At 43.1% G+C, this 24,162-nt stretch overlaps 1 protein-coding gene across 4 annotated transcripts; it reads right to left on the reverse strand.

The window, feature by feature from the left end:
* Positions 1 to 15,123: 15,123 nt before the first annotated feature.
* On the reverse strand, positions 15,124 to 22,278 carry C7H11orf87 (chromosome 7 C11orf87 homolog). Of its 4 annotated transcripts, XM_036193234.1 has the most exons (3): positions 22,039 to 22,278; positions 21,647 to 21,826; positions 15,124 to 20,569 (listed from the first exon to the last, which is right to left on the reverse strand). In XM_036193234.1, the coding sequence occupies exon 3, from the start codon at positions 20,310 to 20,312 to the stop codon at positions 19,689 to 19,691; it is 624 nt and encodes a 207-aa protein (XP_036049127.1). In that variant the 5' UTR covers positions 20,313 to 20,569; positions 21,647 to 21,826; positions 22,039 to 22,278; the 3' UTR covers positions 15,124 to 19,688. The 4 variants fall into 4 exon arrangements, with proteins under 4 accessions (XP_036049127.1, XP_036049126.1, XP_036049129.1 ...); XM_036193233.1 differs by lacking the exon at positions 22,039 to 22,278 and having other exon boundaries at positions 21,647 to 21,871; XM_036193236.1 differs by lacking the exons at positions 21,647 to 21,826; positions 22,039 to 22,278 and adding an exon at positions 21,351 to 21,490.
* Between the last annotated feature and the right edge of the window lie 1,884 nt (positions 22,279 to 24,162).

The following is a 24,162-nucleotide window of genomic DNA, read 5'->3' on the forward strand; positions in this document are numbered from 1 at the left end:
ACTTGAGCTAAACTTCCCTGTGTTATGGATTAGGATAAATTTCAGTTTTTAGCAGAGCAACAGGAGATGCAGATCTGGCAATGGAGAGCTCCCTTAAGACCAAGATCCAAGTGCAGGGGAACCAAGGCCTGGAGAGGCCACAAAAGATGCAAGGTAAGTGCTGGAGTGCATTGATGCTGACACATGGTTATTTTAAACAAGGCTTGGGATCCAGTACCTCAAATAAAGACAGACCAAAGGTTACCTCAAGTTTAGAAGTAGAGCCTGACTCCTTCCTTCCTGATAGCTCTCATGCCTCATCCCCTTTAAGAAGAGGCCATAATGGATGCTTCCTGGATTTCTTGTATCATTGTTTTCAAGCATGATGCACAAATGGCAGAGATATCTCCTAAAATGACAATTCTGATCAGAACCCCTGGAGTGGGGCTTGACATCCTGCTTGACAGGCCCCCAGGTGATGCCAAAGTGGCCGGTCTGTATTACATTTTGAGTGACAAGGTTTTATGTGACTTCAGGGATCAACTAAAGCTCTTCATTTAATCTGCTGGTTTGCCTTCAAGACCACAGTCTCTTCCACATGCTAATAAACCACCAACTTAAAACTCAAAAAACCCCCAAAAAGTCCTCTGCATAGCAGAATTCCAGTCCAACAACCCAGTGCACCATGGATGGTTGACATATCCTCAGTCCACATTTAGTTCTGCAGGTCAGTATTCCTCCTTCACACTTATCCTCAGGTCTCCTCCCAACCTTATTTCCTAGACTGTCTTTTCTTCAACATGGAAGTGGTAGCATTTTACCTAATCAAGATCCTTTCTTCACAGATTATAGTAAGTTTGAGTATAAATGAATGCAATAGATTTTTATATGCAATGCTAAAATAAAGATATATGGACGAGTTTTGGTTATTTTTCAAATAGCCCACATGTCAGACCCTGAGGGAAAAAAAAAACAAAAACATAAAACTGTTGCCAAATTTTTTCAAGTAGTAAACTGTTGACATGTCACTACTGTCAACATGCGTTCATAACCCTATTTATGAGTGCAAATCCCCAGTGCATATTTCAGTTGGGATTCTAGAAAAATATCTGAAAGAAGTTAACTTTGACATTAAGCTCAACAAGCTAAGAAGAGGCACATGAGATAGCTCAGCAGGTAAAGACACTTGCTGCCAAGCCAGAGACCTGAGTTCTAGTCCCAAGACCCACATGGTGGAAGGGGAGAACAAATCCCTACGGGTTATCGTCTAACTTCAACAAGTTTGTCATGACATATACACATGTGCATGCATGTGGGCACACGCGTGCGTGTGCACACACACGTGCGCGCACACACACACACACACACACACTGTCATTAATTTTTTAGTTGGCTAAATAACTATTCTAAACTAAGTGGTCTATTTCAATCAGTTTTGATGCAATCTTCACTGGTATGGCAGCATCACTGACACTTATCTGGAGAGCTAGTCTTGGATAATTTTGGGTAAACTTTAACTAGGAAATACTGAACATGACTGGGCTCTAGACAGTCATCTCATTGAATCTTTCCATTGTCCTGTCCTCAGGTTTTTAATATAATCTGGGGAAAATCTTTGTCCCTGGAATTCCAGAAGAATTATTTGGGTGACAAAGACAGAGGAAAGCTGGCCATTGACTAGCTAATAGCTGATGCTCGGGGACAGGAGTTGCTGTCTGGCATCCCTGAGGATTCTCATGGATGACTGTTTAGGGTTAGACCCATCCCAGCCAAAGTTCTAAAGCTGAAGCTAGCCAGAGGCAAAAGGACTACTGATTACAAGAACAATACTGACTCACTACAGGGCGGTGTTTATAAAGTGCTTTAGCAAGTGTTTCATTTGTTTATACAACGACCTTACATGAAACCGAAGGAGAGGAATTTGTACCAACTTTAGAAAGAAGGAAACTGAGCACCATCAGAAAAGTCCCTTGTGAGGTTGGTCTCTGGACCCCTTTTGCACAGCGCTGCCACCATATTCAACAAAGCAAGGCCTCTCAGTCAAACACAGAACTCTTCTATAGGGCTAGTCTCACTAGTAGGCTTGCTTGGGGATCTCCTATCTCTGTCTTCCAAGACTGGGATTGCAGGCACTCTGCACCCTCATTTTATATGGGGTCAGTCAATCCAAGCAGCCCTGGTCCGTGTGCCTGGCTGACAAGCGTTTTAACCACTGAGCCATTGGGCTGGTTAGGTTTGGGTTTTGGTTTGGTTTGGTTTTTGTCCACTTGACAGAAGTTAAAGTCATCTAGGAAAAGCAATGTCATCTGAGAAAACACCTTCATCAGATTGCCTGTAGAAAAGTCTGTGTGGCGTTTCCTTGATTAATGACTTAAGATATGGGAGGGCAGTGCCATCCCCGGGCAAGTGGTCTTGGGTCTTATAAGAAAGTAGGCTGAGCAAGCCATGAGGAGCAAGCCCAGTAAACAACATTCTGCAATGGCATCTGCTTCAATTATTCCCAGGCTCCTGCCTCAAGTCCCTAACTTCCCTCAGTGATGGACTATGACCCGGGAGTTATAAGATGAAACAAATCATTTTCTCTCTCAGTTGGTTTTGGTCAATGTTTTTGTCACAGCAAAGATAACAATTTAATATAGCCTATGATAAGAACTTTAGGAATTCTGAGGTAGGTTCTAGTATTTATTCCCATTTTATAGACAAAAGAACTATGATGTGATGAAGTTAGGCATTATGTTCCAAGGTCAAACAAATAACAAGAGTCAGAACCAGAGTTTGAACTCAATACTACATGATTCCAGAACCCATGCTCTTACCTTGCATGTTATTCTGCCTCTCTATGACAAGCCAGGTTTGCACAAAATGATCACTCAGAGACCCAAATAATTTGGGAAAGTTCTCCACAAACTGTCTATGTGGCATAATCACTTAAACAAATCATGAAATTGCATATCAGTTTAGTTAGTTTCAGCATCTCCAGATGGATGATGATCATCAGTTCTGATGGAGGGATTTGTCATGGAACTACTGTAGGACTTTAGAATTGGGCATCTGTCATAGCATCATCCCAGGAGGCAGACACAAATCCAATACCCAACACAAGAGAAGGCTCGTGTCTTAAACCAGGACAGAAATGTAGGTGAGTAACCCAAGAAGAGTGCCTTGAGCTAGCAAGTAAACATTACTACCTTTTGTTTTGGGTGATTCTAGAATTACCTGAGGGGAAGTGGAAACTGAATTAAGAGAGTCTCTGGGAGACTCAGATTCACTTCCTTCTTATGGCAAGGACACTGGGGAAGGAATCCGCCAACTCCCATCTGTCATTGGTGATGTTCTCACAGGATGCTAGCTCCAAGACTTCTGCCTACCCTTTGAGGAGATTCTGCATGCTCCTGCAGCCCTAGGAAGCTGCAGGCAGACAGTGATGTTTTCTGCGAGAAGTCACAAATGATAGAACAGTAAATGTCAGGGGGACATGAAAAGGTGCTGGCAGCATCTGTCACAGATCACAAAACTGAAACTGGGTCATGGAAGCAAGAGTTCAGAGGAACAGAAGGACGCATAGCTTTTTTAGCCAGCATGAAGCATCCTATAAACACAAGAAAGGGTAAAGCAAGAAAGAGTAGGTCAAGTGCGAGGTGTCCTGAAGCAATTTTGAAGATGATTGTCAGTGGCTGCTGAGAAATAAACACTCAGCTTGCAATGGTATGTGGGATCCATTCAATTACAACAAAGGTGGGATACCAGTGGTTTAACAAGGAGTGAGTCACATGGAGCAATTTATCTACCTTTTCTATTGAATAGCAAAGTCCTCTCAGCACCTGTCGACTAGGAGGATGGACGTCCTCAGACTCCAGGGGAAAACAGTCTCATTTCCTCACAAAAGCATTCTTAACCAGAAATGAAAATAAATCCCGCAGGATCAGATACACGCAGGTGTTTGTTCTTTGCATATTTGCATTTTGGTTTCAAGCCGAAGGATTCTGAAGCCTACCAATAAGCATCACCCATGCTGTGGGGGGTTGTTCACGGCTGTGCTATTTGCTTATCTGGCTCCCAAGCTAAGGTAGGTCATACATTCCATCACATATCAGGTCCCTCTACTCGAAGGAGCCATGCTTGGAAACCTAATAATTCATCGGATGGTCTGATGCAGTGGTTTCCGAATGGGTAGGTGCAGAGTCTTCCTTTCAAAGAAAGCGGTTTGAATTCATGGCAAGGATCCCTATGTCCAGTGAGCTATTGGAGGTAACTTACAGATCATATTCAGGAAGAAAATGAGTAAGAACATCATTAATGAGCTCCTGCTCAAGTTTTAATGAACAATCTCAGATTAAGTCAATGTGGCACTCCCAAACCAGTTTAGGGACAATAGAATTTGGCCTACTTTTTATACAGTATGTTATTGCAGAACCATGGGATAATAAGAGCTGAAGGCCAGGCTCCTAACTGCATCATCCTTTGGAAGATAAACTACATCATGGCATCAATTGGGTTTGCTCTCTGGCTCTGATCTGCTTACCTCTAGCTGCCTTGACATTTATGAAAGTCTCAGGGATGAACAAGTAAACCAAGTTAACGGATAGCTAATATTGTGTTTATGAGAATGGGCGCTCTCCAATGCCATATGGTCACCTCTAAAAGTCTAAAGGAATTAGAGAAAAATGGCAAAGATGGAGAGGGGCAAGTAGCATACCAGAAGACAGTGCTAGAGTTTAGGCTTAGAAGTGTCAGGATCAAACTGTGCTTCTACTAGGTCCTAATTCAGGGACTCTAGAAAAGTTATTTTATCAGTTTTACACTTTCTCATTTACAGAAAAGCAGGATAATAGTACTTATGTCCTATGACTATATATATATATATATGTTCATATAATATACATATATATAAAATGACTACTGTTGGGAAAAGTATAATTTGCACTACAGTTGTGTCAGGTATATTTCATTTTTATACTAAATATCAAAGTGATTTTCTATGTAGATGTCATTGTCTCCTTTTGTCACTCACCCAAGTAAAGGCTCAGTGTGTCTGAGAAAATTGTTTTCAAGTCCTGTGTCTGGTGACTGACAAAGTAGGTCCAGATGACTCCCAAATCTAAGTTCTTTGAAGCTCAGAATGCTTCTCCTCATGTGGTTATGACTTGGGCATAGCGCCTCCCCAGCAGGCTATGCTTCAACAGTGGTTCCCCAGCTGGTGGTGATGTTCCATAGGTTGTGGGACCTTTGAGTAAATCTAGTAGAGGAAATGGATCTCTAAGGAGTGGACCTGAAGAGGTTTAGCCTGGCTGCAGTTCATGTCTTTTCTGCTTTGTGATCCACTGAGATGTGGACAAGCAGCTGTTGTGTACCTCCTGCCTCCCTAGAGCTGTGCATCATGCAGGGCTGTATTCACTCAGGAAAAAAACAAAAACTCTCCTCACCAAAGCTTCTTCTTGTCCTGTATTTGATCAGAGCAATGAGAACACAACAAATGCATTGTGTCCTAGAGAAATGTTTGCTAAAAGTCTAAGGGTGTTTAATTTGCTTTGTGTATGGCCAAAGGATGCTTTCTCCAAGGTTGTCATGGGCATGCCTGGTGTCTATCAATGTGGATGACTGTATATGTTGCTAAACCCTCCTTACATGTCTTTGCAGGTCACAAGGTGGGATGAATTGCTCATTGTCAGAGGACATTCGTACAGACCCAGATTTCCCCAAATATAACCTGTGGCTTATATTGAGTTACAAAAGTTTTTTTGATGGTCAGAGAAATGTTTTAAAATGAGTGTATTGCTGGGCGGTGGTGGTGCACATCTTTAATCCCAGCACTCAGGAGGCAGAACCAGGAGGATCTCTGTGAGTTCAAGGCCAGCCTGGTCTACAGAGCGAGATCCAGGACAGGCACCAAAACTACACAGAGAAACCCTGTCTCAGGAAAAAAAAATTAATTAATTAATTAATTAATTTAAAATAAAAAAATAAAATAAAATGAGTGTGTTTATTTTTTTCTTCCAGGTCTTGCTGTACTTTAGGTATAGTCTAGTATGAACACTAAGGGCTTTCATGGAAGAAGTGTTACTAAAATGTAATATTTGTAGATCAAGGTTAATAAATTATCAGAATCTACCAACCAGTCTACCTTTAACACTGCAATAAAGCCACAGTGGCCACATATAGAAAAGCTGGTTAGAAAACTCATTTTTCAAGAAAACACCTTGCTGGTACTGCCTTGAGGCAGTCCTTTTAGTTGGTACTTGTTAACTGACCCTTAAGCAGTTACTGTGTGACAGACATTTCCTTTGTGCACATGCAGAAGACAACGTCCCCTGTCATTCCTTGGGTGCCATCTACCTTATTTCTTTAGCCAGGGTCTCCCATTGCCTTGGAAATGGCTAGGGTGGTTGGCCAGTGGGCCCCAAGGATCTGCTTGTATCTGCTTCCCTAGCACTGGGATTACAAGCATCCACCACCACAGCCCTATTTTTTTTTTTTACATGATTTATGAAGATCTAAGTCAGGGCCTCACACGTTTGCATGGCAAGCGCTTCAGGGACTGAGCTATCTCCCCAGCCTGTAAAAGACATTTCTGAAGCACATAGAAATGTTAACTTATTTTCAGTTGCCATTTTTTCAGGTGGGAAAGGTGAGACCAAAAGAAAAAAAAAATGGAGCAAGTGGCCAAAAGTTGCACAATAGATGACACACCAAGATCTGGAGGGAGTGTTTGGGCCACAGTACCCATACCCTGGTGAAATGGCGTAGAAAGAGTGCAGGCTTTGGAGTTTGGCAAACTTCCATTCAAGTTCAGACTTTTTCACTTAGTGACCTTGTGGGGGATGATTTAATCACCGTGAACTTCTAACCTTTATACAGAAACTGGAAGTAAGCCCTGAAGTTTTACTCTTACTGTTAGGTGAAGTAGCTTAACCTGATGCAAAGCAGAGACAAAGACAGACACCCACTTCGTGTCTGGCTAAGAAAGATCATAAAAGGTGCTCAAGTGCCTATTGCTAATGCCTTTCTCCCAGGGAAACGAGCAGACGAAGTGCCGTTGAGGAGATTTCCCCCATGTTTTGTTGTTGTTGTACAAATGGCCTGCTATAGAGGGCACATGGGCTAAGGAGACACAACTGAAGGCCCACAGCAGTACAATCCAGAAACAGTCAATGACGACAGATAGTTCTGGACCAGGTCTGGGGAAGCTCTGCTGTCTAAAGATACACAGAGCCTCTATGGGAGTCTGTGGAGATATGCTCAATCTCATGTCAAGCAGGCCAAGGTGACCCTCACACCTGAGTGAGAGAGGAAAAGCCAGTATTAGAGAGGGTGGGCCCATGGGAGAGGGACCACATATATATAAAGTCAGAGACACCTGGTGCTGAGCCTGAGCTCAGTAGGAGTAAAACGTTGATCACCGAGCTTTACTCAGCCAGCCCCTCAGGCCATACACAAGTGGCCAACCTTCAGAGATGCTGTGCAGGGTTGCCAAGTCACAGTCTTAAGTCTGCTTGGTGCTAGCCAGACTTTCCATCAGACAAACATGATGTGAAAGAAATAATAATGTGTTTCAACATGGACTCAAATAGTCTCCATGTGAAAAATAAGAACTTTATCAGTGGACTTCCTTTTTACTTTAAAATATTGTTTTGTTTTTACATGAAATTGCTTGATAGGGATAGGCCTGGGAGTAAGGTATGTTTCTCTTCTAGAGTTGAGGTCTTAACCTGGGGTAAGTCTGCTACAGACAAAGTTCAGTTGATTGAAGGCCGCTTCTTTGGTAAGATCAAAAGATTAGCAAGATCATTCTTGGACACCCAATACCCTGTCCTAAAATATCCTTTCCTATTTAAGGAGCTGGAGCCTTCTGTGAAAATGAGATGCTTTCTTTCAAGTGAATTAGTCATTGTTGGTAATTAACACCAAATACGCATGCTCAGTATTACACAGAGTATGGTCCTGTACAATAATGGAGAGTAAAACACAGCTTTTAGGACAAAGACGTATTTTTGACATGGAGACTTTTCAAGAGGGAGAGAGACAGAATGTAGCGTTGGACCGATTAGAAAACATGCAATATTTTGAGTTGGTAGAAATATTAAGAGTAAGAATGACGGATTGAGCCAGTTCTGCCAGAGGTGATTAGTCTTTGTAACTACTGAAGGACAATGGCCTGCATTCTAGTCAGGAGGGACAGAGTCTGCGGCTTTCTTTGCCTCAACTTCAGACCTTATTGTCAGGCCCATATGTCTGTGTCTCCAGGAAGATGAGTCCTATACCTGAATTTCTGGACACGAGAGTGAAAGATAGACACCCCATTGATAACTGAATTGTGTTCATTCAAGTTAGGCTTCACTTGCCTCTAACTGCCTCTTCGACTGGGTTACCCCTTTGCTATTGCACTCTGAAAGACTTGTCTCTTTCTGAGTCAGAAGCTCCTAGTCAGGAAGGAACTGTCTTTTTCCTTAGCATTTCCCCTGTACACAGGGGTTGACTGACTGTGAGTAAACACTAGATGGCTGCCAGCTCACCTGATCCTTTTCTTTCCATTGAGGTGCCTTTGGCTTCTGTACCCTTGTTTGGCCCGCTGCTTCCAATAAGCCATGATAAGTACTAAGACTAGGGTCCTAAAATCAGGTTTTCCAAGCAGGGCTGGGATATAGGTGAGGACATTGCTACTGGAAAACATCTTAGAGGACAGAGGTCACTGAAAAATGGCTAAGATTTTAATGATGTCACCTCTATATCGTTATCCACAATAAGTCAGGTGAAGTGGGTGATCCTCACAACTGTTGCTTTGTGTTGATTGTTTGTTTGTTTGTTTGTGGTGCTGACATGATTCTGGCCAGATACTTAAAACTGCAGCGAAGTCCTTCATCAGGTAGGAGTCCATAGAGTTCAACGCATTCAACCTAATTTTTGTTGAATGACCACTGTGTGCTAGGCACTTTGCTAGGGTTTGCAGTGCAATTTCAAAGCATAGGGAACATAAGTTTTCTAACAATCCTCTACCACAAAATGACTTTGCAAGAAGAAAAGCCATAATGTGCTAGCCACTCACTATGATCAACTTTCCCCCTCCATTTCCACATTTAATATGCTCAACAAACCTTCATAAAATTGAAACATGGGGAAGTTAAGAATTACCCCAAGGTCTGTGGGCTATCATGTGTCACAGTCAAAATTAGAACACAAGCTGTGCCCCCATATTCCATCTGTGTCCGATTTTTTAAATGTTCACTGTTGTGGTTTGAATGGTGACTGTCCCTAATAGGCTCATCCATTTTAATACTTGGTCTCCATCAAGCAGTAGTTTGGAGGCAGGTTATGGAACCATTAGAAGGTGGAACCTTGTTGGAGGAAGTGTGTTACTGGAGGGAGGACTGGTTTCATTTCCTGTCTTCTTTCTGCTTCATGACTACTGGGTGGTCTCTTGCCCCCACCCCTGCTATAATGGCTTCCTGCCATGATGAACTAGACTCCTTCATAACTCAGCAAAAACAACTCTTTTTTTCCTAAGCTACTTTTGGCAGGATATTTATCACAGCAGCAGAAAATAAGTTAATAACTTCACCAACATCTTGCCTCCCTTCTCAGCTGTTCTCAACAGGACACATATCCAGCCAAACAACTCCTCCAGGATGTCAGACATTGAACAGTCTGGAAAGGTCACCTATTAAATTCCAGGTGCCTCTGTTGAACTAGTCTTCACCATATTGTATACATAGCCTGGAGACAAATCCATCATAGACTGTGCCCATGAACCGTAGCCTCCCCCAATGGAATTCATTTTAATTAATGAATAACTTTGTCCTTAAGTCAGAACATATAAGTAGAACCAATCAGTGTTGCTCTGAACTTCAAAACAGAAGTCATAAGTCTATATTGCTCTTTCTTTTCATTTTTTCTTCCTTGATTTTACACCGTGGATCTGTTAATCATCACCTCCACCAGATCCACAACACAGCATGCTCTTGGATGCATGCTTATTCTTTGTCTCTGCTCTCCCTTTCTCAAGCTTTCATCGTCTGTACACATTGATAGATTTTTCTCTGGTATTTCACTTTATCAGTTCTATGCACTAGCCCTCCAAGGATAATCTTTAATATGTTCAAATACATAACTCTTTTCTCAATTCCGAATTTCTCACTGATTTCCCCACTGACAAAGGGAAAGGCACATCTTCAAATGATGCCTTTTGTAGGACCCTTCATGATGTGAAATGTTCTTCCTCTGTGGCTTTATACATCTTTTCTTTCCACTGAAATTGTTCCCTTTGTTTTTGAAGAATTCTAATTCATCTTGAAAGGTCCAAAAGCAACCAGTCTGCTTTGAGTAATCCTTCTTAGCCCTCACATGCAGGTTTAGTCATCACTTTTTTGGGCCCCAAAGTGACACACATATGGCTGAACTTGAATTGAATGGTAGTATGCTGGTTGATTATAAACTAGAAAGTGTTCTAGGCCACCTCTTCCTTCCCTCATGGATTGTGTCAGTAGCTAATACAATGTTTGGAAAACATAATTTTCTTATCTTCTTCCTACCAAAATCTCTATCTGTTCATTTATAAGAAATTTTCAAAATCCTTCCAGCCAAATGATCTTTGGTCTGTTAGCCCATATCTGCATTGCTTCAAGTCTTTGCTCAAATATAATTTTCTCAGTGAGACCTTCCATGACTACTCTATTTAAAATCCAATATTCTTCCCTATCACAGTCTTCCTTTTTCTAGTCCACTGTCTTTATAGTACATTTGTCCTTAAACATAGTCCATAATCTACTCGTGTGTTTTGTTCATTGCCTCTCTTCACTGTTTATAATTAAAATAGAGAGTACTTAATAGAAGGAGGAGTTTTATAAGGCTTATCTAGAAAGAATACCATCACAATTTCATACAAAATTAATTATATATATTTTAAAGTGTGGAGTGGTCATTGAAATACAAGGACTCAAGTAATTGTATTCTCTGTATGTTATAAATTTTCTAACTTGCGGACTGGAGAGATGGCTCAGCCGTTAAAGGCTAGGCTCACAACCAAAATTAAATTTTCTAACTTGCAAAAAAGTGAAGTCAGGCTACTTTGTTTATATTCTTTACTGTGACATGCCTGGCACCAAAGTTGGTGTCTAGCAAACAGCTGAATCTGAGAATATCTGTGACTTGAAAGAAATGTTAAGTGTTAAAAGTGAACAGTGAAAGCTTCTAGGGAATCCTTTCATCAATAAGATTTTTATAACATCAGCCAATGAAAACCCCATCAGTGGCCAAACTAAGATTAGTTACCTGTGCATACTAAGATCAGAATGTGCCTGGGCACTCAGAACTACTACAAAGCTGATTTGCAGCTCTTAGAGAGAGTGCAGTGGAGCTGAAGTTAAGAAATAAAGGTGAATGAATCTAAGACAGAAATAACCATCAGGAACCTGTAATTGATCCTGTCACAGCATGGCAATAGATAGGGAAAAACACCATCCTTCGTCACAAAAGAGCACACTACAATAAGGGAAATGTTCCAAGGCACAGTGAAAAACTGGGGGCATCGGTGTCCTACTTTCTCTCCTGTTCTTCCTTGGTGAGGACTCCTCTTTGGTACTTGGTGACCTCCACTTCCTCTTCTTATCCCTTGAGAAGTCTGGTCTAGGTTGAAGCACCAAATAGTGCCAACACCTATATCTCTCTCAAGGATGCTTGACAAAGGTCTGAAGACTATTCCACTGAAATCAAGTTCATGTGTATTGCTTAAGTAATTTAATTAAGAGCTTAGTTGGAACATCATACACTAGAAGGCAGCGGAAGGCAATCAAATCTTCCTCACGTACAACCTGAAATCATCTCCTTGTGCAAACAAGGGTGATCAATAAAATGTTTCTGAACCATATTCTGATGCAGGGTTGTTTGCTAGCAGACTAGTTTCTCTCCCACATCCTGTCTTCCAATTTAAGCTCTGAGTTTGAAGTCAAATTTTAGGGTGTAGCATTTAGAAAGCAGAAATCCCTAAAAATCTACCTGATCCTTTCTGATTATGGCAAAGAAGTCCTTTAGGAACCATATAGAAAAGCCCATACCTTCCAAGCCTGGGTCATTTAGGAGGACTCAGACATTGACTGGAAGATGATGTATGACAGGACCCTTTATTCCCAAATACTTTGAGGGGGAAAAAAGGGTTTTAACAGAGAGGTATGTGACCCAGTGAACACCATTGTGATAGGACCAGAGGGTCAATGGTCTTTGAGGCTAGTGATCACATAGCAATCTCCCTAGTTCTGCTAGAAGGAACTTTTTGCCCCCAAAATAAGGTGGTGGCAGTGGAATGACTGTGGTGGCAAGAGGCAGAATGCTTCCTGTTTCCATGATCTGAATGGGATACTCAGAGGCGCCCAGGAAGTCTCACTAACCCTTACTGAGGGACTCCAGGTATGATTAGGACGTGGTAAGACAGCAAAGGCCTACAGTTGGAATCCAGATGTTCATGCAGACTCAGATATAGATCTCTATTAAAATATTCAGTCCTGGGCTATGCCGGTGGATACCGCAAGGGACTTGACTCCTACTAGTCACCACGTCAGGATGTAGACTAGATCCTTCACCACCCTCCAGCCAGACTCAGAAAGAATCCTCTTAATACTGCTTAGGTCTGAAGACCCTTCCCAGGCTCTCACAACAAGATCACATAAGTCATACCTAGCTACCAGCTTGGAAAGAAACAGGAGAAGGGAACATCTGGAAAATTTCTTGAAAGAATTACACAGTACATAAGACTTTGTGAGGAAAATGAGATTAGTCATAGAAAAATAAAGCAGATGCATTCCTTTGTATGTGTGTAGGCTAAGGATGAACACTTCCGCTACGTCAATGCAGCATTGAGACTTCAGTGCAATGAGGCATGCAAAGGCTGCCCTAGGATCTCAGAGATTCTGAATGCACTTAGAAGTGATGGCAGACATTCAGTTAAATATTAACCCACCAGACTCAAAGCCACAGCCAAGGAAAACAGACAGTTTACAGGTTGATAGGGATGTCTATGATGAGGTCAAAAAGTGGAGCAAAGAACATTCATCTCTAAAGTATCTTAATCTGTAAGGTTTGGGAAAAATGAGCCAGTGTTTGTAGAGACAGAAACAAAATATTATCTGCATCAATTCCAATCTGGGACACACAAGGAGACAGTCCTTTAGAAAAAAAAGATTAGACTCCAATATTCAACCCAAAAGAAATATATATAGCTAATGTTTCATAGATTAATCCTTTCCTGGGAAATCCAAATAACAAAAAAAAAAAATGAATCTATGTCATCCCAGTAAGAGTGAGCTATGTTAATATCCATCTTTCTATTGCAGCAAACAACTGAGGTTAAAATGTACATCTCCTGGGAGTAAAGATATGGTTAGAGATTGGGTTTTTATCATTAATCCACACTACCTACTGCCTTTAGGTAAAGTTAGTTGCTCATTTTCACTTTAGTATCCAATACTCAATAGAAGTTCATCTCAGCTCAAGGTTAGAATTTCCTATACACAATTGCAGAGCCTGGAGAGTGGGGCAGTCATGGATCAGTATAGGGAAGTGGCTGAGCCTTCTTGAAGATCAAATAATGACTTAAGATTAAAGCTCCAATCAGTAATGAGGTATTCTAGACAAACTGGAAGGGTTAGAGTGGGTAGGGGTAGTAATGGCAAAACAAATACAGAATGGTCAAAATCTTAGGACAAAGGAAAATGAAGCTTAACAATGAGCACACTGCTTTGCAAAAGATCTGCTACAGGAGCAGTTTGGAGGACCTTAGCAATAAGCTTACAATTATGTTTCCTACTCTTGATCCAACTGCCACTAAGAATTAAGCACAAAGCTGATGTCCAAAAGGAGACTAGGTACACTGAGGAAGAGGAAAGCTAATCACTGTGGAAAGAATCTCTGGAAGAGAGGAGGGACCATAAAGAGAAATAAATGCTTCTTTTAGTCTCGGGAAAATTTGAGAAAAAAAAATAAAACAGAAGAATAAAGTGAGGTAAGTAGCCATGAAGGTTTGTCACTCCTCTACAATCATTAGAAGCCAAAAAGACTGTTGGTAGTATTTGATAAACATCTAAACAGCTTTGAGGGTGAATGCCAAGCCTACATTTACTCAGATACTGAGCTATGCTACCTTAAAAGTGTGAGGCTATACAACTTCAGAAGAAACAGTTCTGTGTGACATCTAACATATTACAAGAACTGTAGAGCTGAGGTGGCAGGGGTAGTGGTTTGATTCATGATCCTCAGGAAGAACCCTTGCCTTTCAATGCAGGTCCAGAACTCAGGAAAGCCAGACCTTCACTGTATCTTCAATAGGGAGGTGGTGATAAATTACAGGCTGAAGACAAAGTTCAGGATCTAAGACTATAGTAGCAAATGTCAGCAGGAAGTCAGGGTAGGACAATAGCACCACACAATAAGAAGCATCCCTGACAAGCTGCCTTTCAACAGGGCTCAGTTAGGCCCCTTCTGAATTTGTGTGAACCTGGGACATCCCCCTTTAAATGGCAAAAAATGGTTCTAACACATCTCTTCCTGATAGACTAGGTTGTTAGAGCAGTGAACAGGGAAGAAAATGGTAAATCCTCAAGACTTCAAGTTGGTGCCTAGAAGGACCACCAAATTATCACAATAGATTCATATTACTGGGTTATACCAAGTACACAACACACACACACACACACACACACACACACACACACACACTTACTCTTACAGACACACATTCACACACACACATTCTCTCTCTCTCTCTCTCTCTCTCTCTCTCTCTCTCTCTCTCTCTCTCTCACACACACACACACACACACACACACACACACACACACTCCTCTGAGATGCAGCTGGTTTGTGTGGAAGAACAGATAAGCTGCAAAAACATTTTTTTCCCCCGAGACAGGGTTTCTCTGTGTAGCTTTGCACCTTTCCTGGAACTCACTTGGTAGTCCAGGCTGGCCTCGAACACACAGAGATCCGCCTGCCTCTGCCTCCCAAGTGCTGGGATTAAAGGCATGAGCCACTACCGCCCGGCTGCAAAAACATTTTTAATTGTCTCTTTTAGAAAAGTGTATCTAAATGTAATGGAGTAAGTTATTTTATAACCCTGGCATGTTATACACTAAATTAATAAGGAAATAGTGTCCAAAAAGCCAATTAACAAGAAAACTCTTTTATTGATATAAAAGCAAAACAAAATTTTTCATGAATTCTAGTACCTGTTTTATTCTATCTATTGGATATACTCAAGTTCAAAAGTCAGTTTTCCTGTGAGTGTTGTTGCAGTTGTTAACCTCTCTATAGCAGCAATCCTGTGAGACCACAAGTCTCGGGGAAATATCCTCAAATAGGTAAAACAACTTGAATAATTCATTGTCCCCCAATTAAAGCTAAGTCAATTCTTATTCTCTGCTAAGCATTCCTTCATGGCACCAATGGTAGCATTGATAAGCATTGGTGCCACGCCAGAATATCTGCTTCTCAAATATTACAAATAAGGGAAAGAAAAACAAACCAGAATCAGATTTCTACTCATCCCAGGGATGAAATATCTTCTTCTGTAGATGGGGCAATTCATTCTCACATGAACTGTAACATCTGTGAGCCACAACCTCTGATTTCACACACCAGCACGTGGCTTTTCAGATTGAAGCCTAGGTCTACCTGGGAGTAGACTTCAGGAAGCCATATGAAAGTTCCTGGGTTAGCCCATAACTCTTAGTAATATCTGTTAGTAATTTCTCAGCCATTATCCACAGAAAAGCACTTAAAGCCTATGTCTATGCATTGGAAAAGAAGAAGTTTTAGTCATTTTCTAATCAATTCAATGGATACAGATAGGAAGGGAGAAAAGGTCAAATGCCAAAGTAAATGTTTAAAGCTACATCGTCCATATTTTCCCAAAAGCTACTTGTCAAACTAAACAGATAATAGTTATATTTTCATTTTACCTTTAAATATGCAGATATACGTTGTATCTCATACAACATATATGTTTAAAAAGGAAAAGAAAAATCAAGTTGCAATCCATGATTGTGGTCTAGATGGCTCCAAAGCTCTTTTAGATAGTTTTTTTTTATTCCACCTAGATAGCTGGACCACATTGATATGGTCATAATTTCACTATCATTGCTACATTTGAGTCACTAATATAGGAAAGGAAGCTTATCTAATTACCAATTTCCCAAGCCGAGAAAGACTCTCCCCTTCCATTAAATAAAGAGAAAGTCATTCCTACTTGACCCCAAAGAAACAAGTACATGCATTTACCTGACTTCTCAGATCCTCTCCGGATCAGAGGATGGAACAACTATTTGGTTTCAGTCTCATACTTATAATGACAGAAAAGAGAATACAAAAAGTCCATTGTAAATTTGTACAAAATGTATGCATATATAAATACATATCTATGGGTGTATATAAATTCTAAAGATTATATCCTTCTACATCTTCAAGAGTCAGAGTCCCATACAGTTGACATATTGGCATTCTCTCTCTTATTTTCTCATTTCTTAAAACAGTAAGAATCAAGCATGCTACCTTATTAATACTGAATAGCAAGTGCAGGAGTTGAGCTGTAACTATAGAGGGTTGAAGCAATTAGTTTGACTGGACATTGGTAAACCTTAGAGTAAATTTAGCTATTTCCATATTGCCTTTTGTTTCATAAAAATGTAATCTTGAATGTCATATGGGTCAGCTGAGTTCACTAAGTAGCAATCTAAACAGAGCCTATGGAAATTTGCATTGTCATATGCTTATTGCAGTAATTTGGTGTGGGATCTGATCTACTAGAATTTCATGTAATTCTCATTCTAGCTCACAGAAATCTTGTGTGACACCATCAAGTTCACAGCATATTAAACTCAGTATGAAACATGATTGACAAGCTGCATCATCTTTACACAGGATACTATTAAAATATTAAACCCTAGTCAATTGATGAGGAAAGGCATAAACACTTAAGGTGCACAATGATAGCACATTACAGATGTGTGCTTATGGTTAGAGGTATCAAGATTTTTTTAAATACACACAATTAGCTTATTTCTTGTTCCTTCTATTTCTTTTGGGTAAAGTATATAGGACATTGTCCCCTAGGGTGTACAGGCTGCTTCTTGGAAGGGGATTATTATTGCATGCCTTGAATGCACTGTGATTCATAAGGCAAGAACACATGAGTCGCTTCAGCACCAAGGAAGTGGAATCAGCATCTAGCACTACTCAAAACAGAATATTTTATTGCTTTAATAAAATGGGAAATTATTTACTGTAAAAAAAAAAGTGCACCAAATAATGGGAAGAAAGTAATGTCTATGCACTTAAGTAGAGCTCATTGAGATGATGGAACTTCCTTCTTTCTGGTTCCTGATTCTATTCAGATTTCACATTCAAAACCCATTCTGTAAGAAAGTGTTAAGAGCTATAGGTGGGTGAGGGTAAGTTAAAGAGATTGATGGACATTCTCCTTCACAGTGCCTTAGCCATTCTATTGTACAATGTGGAGCTCAGTTATACTGATGGGTTCCCTGGTAGCCTGGGGGAATGAATGCACTCGGACATGTTACTAGGAAGTGACTAAGGCACTGGAGAGAATCTGGTTCATTGTTAATATATTGTATCCAAAGATTATACCTGATCTCCCTAATGATACAACATGGCATGCTTAAATGATGGCCTGTGCTTCAGAGAAGGACTCAGATGATATCTGATGGGTGACTGAAATCAACCTTCTTAACTTATTTTATAAAGTACAGACTGAGCTTGGGAAACTTTATAATAACCAAAATCTTTAGAGGCAATAGTTTCTCTAGATAATAAGCACATACAACTTGAAACAAAAAAAGAACTGAGGGCAGCTAGTGGGTTGGGGGAGGAATATATGTGATGGTCCCACTGCCTTACACCCAGCAGCAGAGTCTAACATAGATAGGTTTATTGAAGAGAGAACAAAAGATTTATCTTCTCTCTGGCTTTCTTTTTTCCTCAACATTTTCTATGTGTTCAGGGAGGCTAATTAGTCCAGACTTAGAAAGAAGAGAAATCCTCCATTGCTGTATATCAGATGCAGGCACAGAGTTGTGACTAAACAAACCGTAAACATTTTTATCCTGTAAGCATTTACTGATTTAACTTGGAAATTTGCATGTCCTGTCATCCAAATTGCCCAACATCCCCACCAGTCTTTCCCCCAACACATACAGTACAAACAAGCACACACCACTGCCTCCAGGTGGTAACTGCATGCAGAGAACTACAGGCACTGTTGAAATATTAACCAGGGTTTAATAGATGGCATTCCTGCACATCCATTCCTTCTGTTCTGGTGTGGCCATTTCTGTTATTCACAAAAGAAAAAGGGAAACGTGAGTGTCATCTTTTTATAATAGTCTACTACAGAGTAAAATACAAAATAACACTTCCGGAAACAGAAGCCAGGCCTGCACCACTGACTTCCTCAGCCAGTGGCAACCATTGTATCAACAGCTGGAAAGTCAGAACAAGAATATACAGTTTGGAGGACATATCACAGAACTATGGTTTTCTTCTGTATTTGGTACCAATATAATAAGTATATAACAAAGGTGCACTTGTTCTAAAAATAAAACAGAAACATACTACTTGGTTAGATACTGCATTTTCAGAACTGCACATTACCTAATATTTTTTTTACATAAAGATAACTTATGCAATGTTTAATAATAAGCAAAACAATAGTACACGCTAATCCAATAGTAGAAAAAAGAAGAAAGAAACCAATCAAAACCAAGACAATCACTTTCCAAAACAGCTCCTTCTTTGGCCTGCACAGCCAGAGGAAGTAACCGTGAGGGCGAGACATATTCAGCACCAGACATGGCTGGACAGCTCCCGATGTCTCTGAGGCTCAAAAATAAAGAAATCAATAGATGAATGAATAAATAAATAAATAAGACCGTGCCACCAGTCAAGTGTGCCAGTGGGGCCAGAAGGAAGGGGCTGGGCGAGCAAAAGCAGATAGTATGGTTTTGGGGGGGGGCGTTTTTTGCGCTTCAAATCCAGCGAGATATTTCTAAAAGTAAACTCAAAAACTCTGCCCAGGGAAACCAAAGAGTGAAGAGATGACTGACTAGAGTTTTTCTGGGACATTCTCTGTTGTCTCTGGTGCTTAATGTAAATGTTTCCTTTATACTATAGTAATGTCTGAGCCCAGCTGAAGGTGGGGGGGGGGCAGGGAGAAGCTAAAGGAAACGTGGAAGTCCGTGGGGGAGGGCAGAAAGGCGACTAAACCTTCACTTGACAGCTATATACAACATCACCGGCCCCCTCCCCTCCCTTGGCTCCTGTGTTCATGTCTGTTACAGATTTGGTAGCTTGTGCGGTTTCTCCTCCTTACTGAGGGGGGCCTGGGGTGAAGAGGGAAGATGCAGCCATCATTGACGATGAGAAATGATGTGATTTGTCATGCGCTTGGACTGTGTTATTAGTAGTATAATAATTACTATAAATATCAATAAAGTATTATCAGCGTTATTTCTTTCTCTGAGACTTTCCTCGCCCAATATTTACAAATACGGCACAGTGCCTCGGCGGAGGAGAAACAGTAAAAGGGTGGGCAGGTCGGGGGACGAGGGCAGAGGAAAGAGGGACGGGAGGGAAACGGAAAAAGAAGAAAGGAGGAACAAAAGCCAGGATGGCAAAGATGCTGGAAACGAGGAAGGGGTCAGGAGAGGGCTACACAATCAGGACAGTACCACCGTTTGCAAAAGGCCCTCTCCAGCTGTGTCCGCGCAGGAGGAAGCTGCGTGTGCTCCGTGTGGACTGGGGGCTGGCGGCGGAGGTGGAGGCGCACAGGGGCCCTGGCCCAGGAGACCAGGGGATGAAGAGGAGGAAGAGGTGGCATTGGAGGGGGTGCTGAAGGCGGAGTCCCGGGGCTGTCTCTCCAGCCGGGTTTCTTTTCCATGGGTTGGGGCTTGAACACCTGCCCGGGGCAGCCCACCACCACCACCACTACCACCACCACCACCACCACCACCACCGTGGCTGCCGCTGCAATGATCTCTCTCGTATTCCTCCTGAGCTCTCTGCATCTTCCGCTTCTTCATCCTACGCTTGTGGATGTGGAAAGTGGAGAGCGACAGCACGATGAGGCAGAAGATGAGGGTGACCAGGACAATCAGCACCAGCGTGGACGAGAAAGACTGGAAGAGCTGCTGTCCCACCTGCGTGATGCAGGTGCCACCACCTGCGCCCGAGTTGCGGACACCTGCGTTGCTGCCGCCACTGGCGTTGTGGGAAGCAAAGGTCCGGTTGAGGAGACAAGGCGGCAGTGCCAGCCTCAGCTCTTTCGGCGCCCTGGCACTCATCGGCGCTGGGCTGAGAGGGGCCAGGCCCACCAGGCTTCCTCTGTTGGACACGCGGTTCCCACCAGCCAAGATGAGGACAAGAGCCCACGCCACCCCAACTGCTCCCTGGCGCCGGAAGGAGTGAGCGCTCCAGCCAAAGACTGAGGGAGCGACTGCCGGCAAGCAAGCTGGCCAGAGCTAGTAGCCCCAGGGAGATTGTCTCCGTTCCTCCTTGATCTTGTCTCCAAGCGCCCGGTTTCCTTTCCCCAGGCACCGTGCTGCAAAGAGAACAGGATTAGTTAGGGTCCCGGCCACTGCCAAGGCAAGTGAGGAGAACGAAAGGGGATCTGCCACCCCTGCCAAGCGGCCCTCAACTAGGGGTGCCGTCATCTACACAACCCACCGACCCCAATCCTACCGCTCCTGGCAGGAGAACGGCTGCCAGCTGCTGGGCTGGCTCAGATGGGGTCTGGCGTCCGCACCGCACCGCACCGCGGAGACACTGGTTACTCAGCAGAGAAGGCAGCCGCCCTGCCCCCTGCACAACTTTCTAATTGTCACCAACAGCGGCCGCCAAGGCTGGCTTTCTCTATCTACTTCCCAGAAAGCCAACTGCCCTCCTCTCTGAGCCGGGTGGATCTCTTCTCGGGATCCACTCTAGCCAGCGTTCGCTCCAAGCAGGCTCCCTGTATGAAGGCTTCCTTTCCCATCCCTCCCTCTCCAGACACTTCCAGCCTGGACCTTCAGATCCCCAAGGTCCCAGTCCCAGGGGATACATCCCACTGCCTCTGTCCCTGGCCACGGCTGACACGCTGAATCTGGCACACAGAATCATGCTGGACCTTTCTCCAGCCTTCTTCCCTGCTACCTTCCTCCCCCTGACTCCCCATCAAAAACAGCTGAAGCACTCTTCTCGGCAGAAGCACATTCTCGCAAACGCCCCCCTCCTCCCCATCTCCCTGAGCCTCCCACTTGACAGCATCCTGTATCCTTTTTCTTTCTTCCAGAGCAGGAACTGGAAGGGGAAGGGTTCCCGCCTGCAAAGTTTGGGGAACCGACCTTGTCTCCAGCCTTCCCGGGGCCCTGACCCTAGGGCCCAGAGGCTGTGGCAGAGGACCAAGTCAGGAGGGCCCGCAGCAGGCAGCACAGCTTCCTTGCCTCTCCCAAAAGGCAGGTGCAAACTGTTGCATTGCGGAGCAGCAAGGCACAGCGCTAGCCTCCGCCGGGGCAGGGGCGGGGGCCCGAAGCTCTGCCCAGAGGTGCCTGCGCAGGCCGCGGGAGTGGTCCCACCCGCCCACATCCTGCCGCTGGGCCCCCTAGCCATGGAAACCTTCAGCCGGACCATTGTCTCTTACCTGGAACGGCCAGCCGGCTGTAGAGAAGGAGCCCCCGCCTCGGCTGCAGTGACAGCTGCAGAAGGCGCGGAGCGCAGGGACCAAAGACAGAGCCGGGCTGCTGCTGCTGCTGCTGCCGCTGCCGCTGCCGCCGTCGCCGCCGCTGCCTTCGCCACTGCTACAGGGAGCTCAGCTCTTAGCCTATTGCCAGAGAGGCCGGTGACGTCAGGCAGCCACCGCCAGGGCTCCAAGCCACCCCTCAGGCCCCCACCCACCCTCATACCCAACACCTTGTCCTGGCATAACAACCTCGTCAACACCATTCCCAGTTCCCTGCTGTTTCCCAGCTTTGGGGCTAGGAGGAGCAAACCCACCCCCATCCCCACCCCACCTCCACCCTGCCAGCAACCCACCTTCAGCACTAACACTCCTTTGCCTAGGAAAGATGCAAGCTTCAGTTTCTTCCGCTGCTCTGTGATTCATCCTCCACCCATCTCCAGGTGCACAGTTTTGCTCCAGGAGAACCTTCTCCCCCGGGGGCACACTTTCTTCCTATTGATTGATCAGAGTCCTTGCTACCCCCAAATCCTATTTTTGCTGTCGCTGGTTCTAAGCATAAACTGCTGGTACTAGGGCGATGGCAAGGACATTTGTCAACACAACTATGGCAGAATCCGAAACAGGAACCTAAATAAGCATCAAAGTCCCCATTGTCTCCACCAGTCCCCCGATGAATGTCACTTCATCTGCTTTTTGATCCCTTCCCTCACACGTTCATCTCCAGACCCAGGACCATTCAGTGTATTGAACACTCCCTCTCTTTTGAGGATCTCACCTTGTGGACACACAAAGCATATATGGGCTTATAAGGCAGGAAGGGGAAATTACAAAGAGGAGTCTAGAAAACGGATGACCTGTAAAACAATCTCAGCGTTGTGTGCTGCTCCAAAAGTGCTCCTTCGTTGACTCTAATTTCTGTCAAAGTGCTTGATGCATTAGCTTTTTAAGTTAAATGCATACATTTTCTAGAAAGACTCTCAGCAGCCTACAAAAATCGTGTTAGAAACCAGCACATGACTAGTTTGGGATCATTGCAGAAACAGGACTAATGTATTCTATTATAGTAGCTATCTTCAAAAACAGAATGTTTTTATGTGTGTAACTGGAAAAGTTGTCTTGTAACACTAACTGAAGACTGGATGGTCTTTAAGGGCAGTCAGATAACTTAATAAAAGTGTTTCTTTCTCCTCTCCCATCTTGTTTACCTCCCGTCTTTGAGTCTAGCTAGCAAAGTGCGCAATATTTACTCACTGAGCTGGTCAGAGAAGTGTGTGTCCCTGCCTCTTCCTGCTATACATCAGGAAGGAAGGCTAATGGGAACACTAGATGCCACTTACCCACTTGTATCAGCTGTACTTGTGAAGTGGGGTCTGATATGAAAAGAAAGGGAAAAAAAAGATGTCTCCTGACCCTATATTCCCATCTAGCCCTACTCCAAATTCTCATTTTCCTCTTTCTACTCATGCCATAAATGAATGATACATTGTATTCTCCACTCCAAATCTGTTCTCCTTTATTTTAGGACAAGTCATCTGGGGCCTGGGGAGCAGTGCTAACGCATTTGCATAACATGCAGAAGGCCCTGGGTTCTATCCACAGCACTACAGAGAGAAGGGAAGCATCATTTTATCTTCATAACCGTGTCAATAAGAAAAGGTGTTTTAAACTAAGCTAATTGTTCAGGACATGCTGACTACTGTGACAGCTGAGACTTCACTCTGGATAGCTGACACGCAGTGGTCCATTTTTGCACACTCTCTTTATTCTTGAAAAGTTGAGTCTCATCAGCATGTTGTAAAGCGAACCCAATTTTGAATACTCCAAAAAGAGATCTGGCTATTTAAGGAGAATCTTAAGCAGGGAGAAAAAAAGAAAGAAAGAAAGAAAAAAAAGAAAGAAAGTTGTCTTGAAAAAAAAAAGAACTTTACACAGAATTAACTCTTTGTGTTCTGTTTTCTAGATTTGGAGAAGTTATTGGGTTTTTCCTAGAGGAATCCGTATCTCTACAGTATCTTATAATAAGATTTTGATATTCCAGTAGTGGGCTCTTCTTACATTCCCTGATTCCAGATTATGTCATGGAATTAGCACTGCTCTCACTCTGTTGTTACAGATGAAGACTGTCTGTTATACTAGGAGTACTCAGGGTGCCATTTCACACAACCCTCGGCAGATAAGGTCTCACCCCCGATGGCTTACATCATGCCACAGTGCAGTGTGATTTGGAAGACAATGGTATTTAATTGAAAATGATTTAGGTAGATTAAAGACATACATTTCAGGCCAAAAGTCTGGTACACTTTTCTCCTCTCCACTTTTACTCAGCAAAAGGGTGTGAGGTGCTAGGATTCAAGTCATTGGCTTGCTCAGCATGCTCCAAGTTTGGGATTTGATCTCCAGTACTGTTTAAAACTGGGTGTGCTAGTGTATGCCTATAATCTTGGTACTCAGGTGGTGGAGGCAGAAGAATCAGAAGT

Source organism: Onychomys torridus, chromosome 7, assembly GCF_903995425.1.
Source record: "Onychomys torridus chromosome 7, mOncTor1.1, whole genome shotgun sequence".
NCBI lineage: Eukaryota > Metazoa > Chordata > Mammalia > Rodentia > Cricetidae > Onychomys > Onychomys torridus.